The 9,546-nt window shown below is 37.5% G+C and overlaps 1 protein-coding gene across 1 annotated transcript; it reads right to left on the bottom strand.

Moving 5' to 3' along the window:
* Nucleotides 1-3,511: 3,511 nt before the first annotated feature.
* LOC134804765 (WD repeat-containing protein 36) lies at nucleotides 3,512-9,292 on the bottom strand. The gene is made up of 8 exons (XM_063777988.1): nucleotides 8,240-9,292; nucleotides 7,822-7,991; nucleotides 6,921-7,157; nucleotides 6,381-6,569; nucleotides 5,807-6,002; nucleotides 5,104-5,182; nucleotides 4,782-4,944; nucleotides 3,512-4,215 (listed from the first exon to the last, which is right to left on the bottom strand). Exons 1-8 carry the CDS (start codon nucleotides 9,178-9,180, stop codon nucleotides 3,515-3,517), a joined length of 2,676 nt encoding a protein of 891 aa, XP_063634058.1. The 5' UTR covers nucleotides 9,181-9,292; the 3' UTR covers nucleotides 3,512-3,514.
* Between the last annotated feature and the right edge of the window lie 254 nt (nucleotides 9,293-9,546).

Genomic DNA, 9,546 nt, shown 5'->3' with positions numbered 1-9,546 from the left:
GTTCTACTGCATGTCATGACGCTGCATTTGGACAAATTGAAATACAATTTATTTTTATTGCTCCAGTTAACTACTCTCTGTATGTCATTTTGTAATTTGTTACAATCAGCCGAATTACTTATTTTTAGGAACAGTTTAATGTCATCAGCAAATAATAGACAATTAGCCTGTTGTACTACGTCTGGAAGATCGTTGATCATAATAGTAAACCCTAATGGCTCCAAGTTGCTGCCCTGACTAACTCCTGAAAGTGTGCGATAACGATAACTGTTTGAAATAAAGCCTTTATAATCAACATATTGATTTGGTAGGAAGACTAATTAATAACGGCCTCCTAGCCTAGTCGGTAGTGACCCTGCCTACGAAGCAGGAGGTCCCGGGTTCGAATCCTGGTAAGGGCATTTATTTGTGTGTTCATCACAAATATTTGTTCCTGAGTTATGGATGTTTTCAATGTATATAAGTATTTATACATATATATACATATGTGTATATCATATATATCGTCGTCTAGTACCCACAACACAAGCCTTATTGAGCTTACTGGGGGACTAGGTCGATCTGTGTAAAATTGTCCTATAAAAAATTAATAATTAGGTAGGTTGGTAGGAATGGTAGAAGGTAGAAAGAGTAGTCAACATGTAAAATGGGGTTGGTTGGGTGGGAAGTATTGTAATTGTAAATTATGTACGCCTGTGGTTCAATTCTGGAGATTTCCGCTTGTTCAGGTCTCAATATAAACACAAGAGGTAAAACAATATAAACACAAATGTTGGTGTCAAATTCGAACAAATGTAGGTATTTTGTTTTTGATGAATTGTAGTTATTTCCGATATGTAAGTACAGAGAGGAGAGAGTTAGTGTGTGAAGGTTCTGAAAATGTGGTTTGCAGCTGTCAGTTTGGGTAATATTAGTTAAAATACGGATGCATTTTTTTGTCATTTGTATGTTCACTGTATGTTTTGTATGTTCGTGATAAACTCACCTATCAATAGAGTGATTAGTGATTATAAGTTAAAGTTTACCCGTAGTAAGCCGGGGCTGGTCGCTAGTAACAACTACATGCCTATAACAAGTTAGGCAGCCAATTCTAGTAGGTTTTGTTATTTATGCCGTAATTTGCGGTTTTTGAATGCATCATACAGTGTTTATGATATGTGTATAAAATAAAAGATTTCTGAAGTTTTAGTGACGGCGCGAAGGCCACAGAAAACCGCCCGGGTTGGTCTGTGTAAACAACATTCTGAAGTAGGCTTCTGACATTTCTAATAGCCGTAACAGACTACTACCTACCGCACCGCACCGCGACCTTGGTGCAACGCACTCACAAGTGAGAGCGAGAAAGAGATATCATTTCGCGACAAAAAGTAACTTTAAAAAGTAACTACCGTGGAATGGGGTTACTTTGAATCCTGGGTTTACTTTGATAAAAACTTTACTTCGTGTTCAAACTCGAATATTACGCTTTCTGAACGCACCCTGTGGATTGTTTTTTTTACGGTTGGCAAGATTGAACGTCACTGTCAGTTAGTGATTTGTGTCCGTGGGATCAAGCATGTCGATCGATGGGAAAAAAAATAAAATATGCAAGTATCAGTTTTGTGTACTTTTAATAGCCTGTATAACTTCTAATGTACAATGTTCTATATAGCAAATACATAAATTTGGTGTAATCCATTGAATCAGTCATGTATCGGCCTATAACATAGATTCTTGTTGCAAATCATAATCATGGCGGCCATTTAGTATCTCGGTTTTTGTGGCATGGGGTGTCATTGATCGCCTATAAGGGTTTACTTTGATCACGGATCAATGACAACGGACGACATATAGTTTTTTTAGATTATTTAGATATTGAAGGTTTTTAAACTGATTTTTGTATTATTGTTTCAGAATAATGCCTGAGCATATAGGAACTACTCTGAAAAAGTTTTAAACCGGGCTGTGACAGAAGTGGTCGAAGGCAGGCCGTCGATACGCCAAGCATCCGTACATCATCGTATTGTTATTACATATTGTTAATAAATTTTGATAGGTTTTTATTGTTCAATTATGCTTCTTACCTTAAATAAGTAAAATATGAGACTGTTTTGCAATAAAGTTGATTTTTTCTAAGCCAACCTTTTTTCTCTTTGTCAAAGTAACCCCAAAGGCAATAAAATCCTTATAAATCCTATACCTGCGAACGGATTTTTTTGTAATGTTTTGAAGTTTTAGTCCCTATAGGGGTTACTATCGAATTCCGTCGAAAAAAGGGGGGTATCAAAGTAACCCCAAATTAAGTTTAAAGTTGATCACTACTTTAGAATTTTTTTTCAAAGGACACATTAGTATTTTAAAAAATGTTATTGGTGAAATCGATAGAGGAGCAAAAACCGATATTGTAATTTTTTAAAATTATTTTTAAATTCCATATTCGGGGAGATAAATAAATATTAATTTTGAAATTGATCAAAGTAACCCCATTCCACGGTACTTGTCAATCCTATACCCTATTAGGACAACGGGACAGCCCTAGCCGTCGGACGTGACGTCCGGTTTATTGAACGCCCTACTGGTTGCACGCCTTCGCGAACGGCTTGAAGCATGATTGAGCACAAAAGGAATATTTAGAAGCGTCCGGCGTGCCGTGCTGCCTGCTATGCTGCCAAAGGAAAGGCAGGACGTACAATGACACTCCTTTACACAAGAGTCAAAAGGCGCGCAGCAGGGAAACGAGTGGACGTAGGTCGATGTTCAATTGTTAATTACAACTAACGGTTTAGGGTGGTATTCCATCTGTCCAATTTCTTTTTCCACGGTGTATTTAGTCTCACATATTGCTTAATGAGAGAGTGAGACGCAATGACATTGGACCAAGATATTGGACAGATCAGATGGAATACCACCCTTAAATAACAAGCTACCTGCTTAAAAATGGGACCAATTAAAACTTATATTGTGGTATCAAAATGATATCTAAAGATAGTCGTGCGGGCCTTACACTCGTACTTGTCCGTACATGGATTAGCGCGAGTAAGATGCACGATTACATAATGACGTCATTTAGATATCATTCTGATATCAGTGTACGTACAAATTGGCCTGGTGTAAGCTACGCGCGTAGCGCTACGTCGTAGCTGATAGCATGTTTTTTGCGACATACCTACACTACACTATAGCGCAAATACAGCGCAGGTAAGGAGTGGTTCTGATTTTAAAATTTATTAAGAGATATCTTTTATGAGATTTCTCAACAGCTTGTAACTTGTAATACAAGCGAATGCCACTTTTTGACAGCTTTTGTTAGAAAGGGACCTCCACTTGTATTGCAAGTTGTAAGCTTTTGAGAAACGGGCCCCAGGTCAATACTAACAGAGGCATAGAGACCTATGTTAGTATTGACCCGCTGTAATCTCATAACTAATTGTTTTAGCAACTAATTACCTACTAGAACTACTAATGGGTACTTATTGGTAGAGATGTTGGATGACGAATAAAAAATGTGCACGAAGTTTTATCAATTTATTAATTACTACATATCTTTTAAGGCCTTTACTACACAAATATTGTAGAGCAAATTGTTTTGCAGCCGTGCCCACGCTTGAGTCGCCGCTTCCTCCACTTCGTGCAATGCAACACGTAGCTCCTCATTTTGCGCAATCATTTTCGTGTGCGATTTCAAGAACAAACTTAAATAAGACTGCGCTAGCTCGAAGTCTCTGTTACTTCTCAACATAACATTCAACATGGCCAGAAACTGTTTCAAAACCTCGACAGTACCTCCCGCGTCCGGCGACATACACGAAACTTCGGAATCGATAGCGGCCGGCGAAAGCGACTTCAACTTCTCTATGCACTTCTCGAAGTTCTCTTCACTTTTGCACTCCACTAACTTCTTAGCAAACACGCTCAGTGTCGAGAGAGACTCGGGTATTAATAGCTTGGTTTCTTTATTGTCTTTTTCACTTTCTAAGTCGAATTGTAAATCGAGACTAGCGACTGTGGGTAGGAAGAACGGCGCTGATTTAGGGACCGTCAAAGGCGTCTTAGGTTTGTTTCTTTTCTTGACAACGTCCAAATGTAGCAGATTGAGCCATTTGGAAGTGGGCTGGCTAGACAGCGTGATAAGCTCGCTGCTGATTTGCGAAGGTGACATGTATTCTGCCTCATCTCCGATATCGATTGTGCCTATATCCTCTATGCTAGGTTTCTCAGGTACTGTAGAGGGTAGCTCTGTAATACAAGTTTTACTTTAATAACTACGAACTTCTGGTTAACAAACAAGCATATATCGTCAAGTTATCCTAAGATCTAAGAAGTATCTTTTGATATCAATTCACGGTTTTAATGTGAAACCAGTTTCATGCTCTATTGACAAGGGTAAAGCGAGATACGACAATAGCGAGATAGCGAGTTATGTATAGGTAATACATTTTAATTTCGCTTGGTCTATACCATGGGTTGACAAACTACAGATTGCGAGCCTCATGTGGTTATTGTGAAGTACCTACAATTTCGGCTCTTCTAGCTCTTTAAACTTTTTCCTTAACATAAAACTGTTAGAGTTAGACCTAGAAAAGTCTACAGCGATTTTGACAGCCCACGCAGTGCAAGTGTTATTAAATTTATATGTCATAATTTCATAGAAGTTTCACGTTTAAAATAACACTAGCACTGCGTGGGCTATCAAAATCGCTGGAAACTTTTCTTGGTCTAACTCTATTGTAAATCAGAAGATCGCTTCAATTTCTACAACAAACATCATCTCACCAAGAACAACAGTAACAAAAAACACTCACTGATCTTAGGCACTTCCATGTTTGCCCGGTCGATGGGCTTGAGGAAGACCTTCTCGTACAGCAGCCTATTCGCCCACAGGAACACGCCCAGCTGACCTACGTGTGTAGTCGCCAAGTAGTCGCCGGTTGGCGACATGCTCAGGCATGTGACCGGCTGCTCCAACTACGAGGACAACATCGTCTATGTTAGTAACGTAATGTTACGACACGGAATAGGCTACAAACGTTGGACATCATAATGATGACTGAAAATTTATATATTATTGACTTATCGCCACATGTGGTGAAGTGATAACAATTAATAGAGATAGAATATACTTACTGAAAATATGTCCACTAAATGACCACTGGGTATGTCCCAAGTACACAGCGTGCAGTCCATTGACGCACTGAACAGCCATCTACGAAAAGAAGACAAATAGTACGTAAATCAAGTGAATCTTTGAGTTAAATACTAGTTCTGACTGACAGTACAGTTCTTTTAAGTTATGCATCCCAGAAATCGTTCTGTTAACACTTAAAAGCAATGAAAACGGATACCTTTTCACGGACCATACTTTATAAGGATAATTCCATACAATTTTTGTATTTAAAAAGGCATTTAAAAGGGCATATTTTATAGGGTATTTTAAAGGGCATTTATTTGTGTGATGAACACTAATATTTGTTCCTGAGTCATGGTTGTTTTCTATGTATATAAGTATGTATTTATCTATACAAGTATGTATATCGTCGCCTAGTACCCATAGTACAAGCTTTGCTTAGTTTGGGGCTAGGTTTGATCTGTGTAAGATGTCCCCTAATATTTATTTATTTTAATAATCCAATTATTATTGCCTTCATGCTCTTGAAAATGGCTGATTCTTCATACTTTCTAGTTGATACTAGAAAGTATGAAGAACAACCAAATCTATAAAAATAATAATATGCTTGTAAATCAAATTATTAATATACTTGTTTTTATAAGGTTACAAATTTCACACTATACTATCACTTGATATCAAGTTGATACTTGGTTTGCTTACCTGCTCTGAGAATCAAATCCGATGTCATTAATTTTACCCTTGTGTCCCTCAAATCGCCTCACAATATTCATAGTATCTATATCCACAAGGGTGATTGTGAAGTCCTCATTGGCCAGAGCCAGCAGAGCACTTTCTCTGTGGCACTTTGTGAAACTGACGGATTCTTCCAGCTGCATTACATGGTATGGTGTATTTGCTAAAAATGAAAGACTTTTTAGTATAGATTTGAGTATGTGTTTAAAATGAACACCTATTTAATTTGCTTAAATAAATAATAACATTACTCCCACAACACAAACTACAAACGATTTTAATCCACATCTAAATGTCTCAGGTTACCTGTTTTAGTTATTACTATATGAGGAATATTTTTTTGATTATGGTCTATTTATTACTTCCTTAAACAACAGTTTTGATCATGTAGATAATATGTGGTTTGTTTGTATTCTCAAAAATGGAGACCAAAATCTAAATTTAATATTCTATCCCAGTTGTTTTTCTTAGAATCCTCTTTTTTTTCGATTGTTCCTTTGCTATCCCGAGTTTACGCCTGTAAATAGTTAAGATGACTCACTTGATTTAAAATACCAGAACTTGAGTTTCTCATCCGCGCCTGCAGTGATTACCCTCTGGTTGCACAGGTCTGTCTCCACTCCCCTAAGGGCACCGTTGTGTGCTATTTTTTTGTCTAAAACCTCGCCATAATGTCCTCGGTGAATACCAGATTGCATGTTAAACTTGTGAACCTGACCATTGTCATATCCTGAAAATTAATAAATTTATTAGAAATGCATACATTTTAAAATAGAATAAAATCATTCGAATGTCTCTACATAGTTTAGAAACATTTGTGCTTGAGGTATCTCAATGAAAGTTTAAGGTTAAGTAATGAAAGGTTAAGTAGTTACAATAACTAAGAGAGAGAATTTCGGTATCTTGGTTGTTATGTGTATTTTTGCACTTAATTTAGCTAATCTGATCAATCATTATCCTTACCTAAATGCTATTCTATAATATCAAAGATATAATGTGAAAGCTATGAGATATTTTGATTTAGTTATACCAGTAACGGTCCCTGAACCAAGTACAGATTCAAAATAAAAAATATTCTTACCAATGATGACAAAATTACCACACTGTGTCACAGTGAGACAAGTTGCTACCACTCCTCTTTGTCTATCTGGAAGCCATAGTTTGTATTCACCCATTCTAATCTTATTGTATGACCAGGTGGTGACCACACTTTTGCCACGGTGGAGGGTTGCTATACTGTCCCATTGCTTGTCTCTTTGCATACATGAGCTGAGTTTTACTACGGGTGGCATGATCTTGGTATCTATCTGTAGTCTTTCTAAAATTAAAACAAACAAAAACTTAACTTTTTTAGGTTTAAAAGTATGGATTGTGCATTGTGCAATGAGTAGAGCTTTCCATTTAGAAGAAAAAAATGTGTGTATATTAACATTTTCTGTGAAATTCTGGTGTATTCTCATTTGTCTTAACCCTATAGTTCGTTTTTTTTAGCATTAGAAAGAAGGTAAGCGATCTTGACAAGTCTTTTAATTGAAAAACGCTTTTTAAAAATCAGTAACTATTACTTATGAAAGCAGAAGGATATAAATGATCGTATTAGATTCATAATTGTCACATATTTGCCATGACTTATTTTTAAAACGTGTTTTTCAATAAAAAGACACATCAAGATTGTTTACCTTATTTCTAATGCTAAAAAAACGAACTATACGTGACCACCATCATACATGAGGTGGGGACAGATGGGAATAATTCATATGAATGCACCTATTCCCATATGTGTACAAATGGAAACACACGAAATACTTTCCTATATAGAGTATGTGGTCTGTCAAGGTGTCTGCAAGATTTGTAAATTTTTGTGTTACCTATTAAATCTTATATTACTTTATTAGTAATTTTCCTTATGGAAGTGGTGCAGGAAATCATTTAAACAACAAAAACTATTCACACCAGAAAACTACTTTGTCTTATTTACTTACTCTTATTCTTGGTTGACTTTCTATTAAATGTGGCCTTGCCCATGTTCTTATTGAAGGTCTCTGTGACTGTGTTCATGATGTGGAGCGTGCTGTCATTGCCGGCCGCTAGCAAGTTCTCACCAGTGGGCTCACAGTGCCAAACCAGGTTAGGTGGGTGTGAATGGCCGGCTCTGTAAGATTCAATATAATGAAGATTGAAATTATATTTAAAGAAATATTTACCTTATGAAACCATAAGACAAACTGTCTATTTTGTTAGATAGTGATATTACACAGCATTAATGTTTCTTATTGCTTCTTAAATATAAATAACCTATTTTTTCTATACAATAATTATCAACTGACAGACTTTAAGCCATTAAAAACCAGGTTTATAAGCCATGTTGTGATTTGATGATATATTGAGTTAACAACATACCTTACTCTTAGGAGCCTAGCTCCACCATCAGGCATGTCAAAGATCCACAACTTCAGTGAATTATCAGCAGAGTTTGTTACCATCAATGGTTCAGACATTAAGCACTGCATGCCAGCCACCATCTTCGAATGGGCAGATGTTACTGTTGACATTACCCTCCTCTCCTCAAGATCCCATACAACAATATGACCTAGTGTACTTCCTGTCACCATGACAGGCACTCCATCCATTCTGAAGGATAGAGTTGCAATGTCTCCCCAGTCATGAACAAAATCCATAACTGTCTGGTCAAGACGTAAGTTATGCAGGATGATTTTCCTGTTTGTCAGTCCGATTGCCACAACATCAACGGCCGGCGCGGGCTCTAACACCAGCACGCGCGCCTTCCATCCTTTGAATGTGTAGACAAGCTTTGAAGTATGCAGGTTCCACAATTGCAAAGGCCCTTGCTTACTGCCAAGCAAGATCTTGTTCAAATATGTGGGTGGATGGCAAATGGTGGATACTGTAAAACCGTCTTGAAATTTCAATTCTAGATAAATAGATTCTTCTTTTATATCAAACACTTTCAGGTGATTCTGTTTGTCAATTGTTATTAGATGTATACCGAACGGGAGCATTAAATGAATCGGCGCATTGTGGCCCTTGTACACATGTTTGAGTTCACAGCCTCGTCTCCAAGCATAAACATTGTTGTTACTCGCAGAATAAACATGAAAATTGTCCCCGCTCATACAAGTGATTGGGCCCGGGTGTTGGCCGCTGATACTTAGTAAACGGAATTTATTACATCCATATGTATGGAACCACTTTCCAACACTTGTGCAAAGCAGCGTTTCACCGCGCTTCTTGATAAATCTAGCAACGAAGGGCACATGTGTACTAACATAACCTAGGACTTTCGAACCGGTAAATATTCGACTACTGGATAGTTCTGCCATATTTTAGGTTGTATCTATTGGTAATTAATAACACATCGTCTATTATCGTAGTCACTTGGCTCACTTAATATCACAAGTTTTAAAATAAACAACCTGGAAATACATGCTCAACATGCTGCTATTCCTAATGACACTAATGACATGACAGTCTCAGTCGAGTCAGTCGGTGACAGTCAGACTAGTGTTGCCACAATAGATCAAGCTGCAGCAAACGGGGTACCGGACCTTGGTCCGATTTGATCGTGTGGAAGATGGTCCGCCGTACGTCCGTTAAAGACACCGCTATAAGTGAGAGCGAGAAAGAGATATGCTGACCGGACCAAGGTCGTGGTTATGTAGAGCCCATGTCATAGACAAAAACATGAA

The sequence above is a fragment of the Cydia splendana genome, chromosome 2 (genome assembly GCF_910591565.1).
Source record: "Cydia splendana chromosome 2, ilCydSple1.2, whole genome shotgun sequence".
Taxonomy (NCBI): domain Eukaryota; kingdom Metazoa; phylum Arthropoda; class Insecta; order Lepidoptera; family Tortricidae; genus Cydia; species Cydia splendana.
This window is presented reverse-complemented; position numbering and strand designations above follow the sequence as displayed.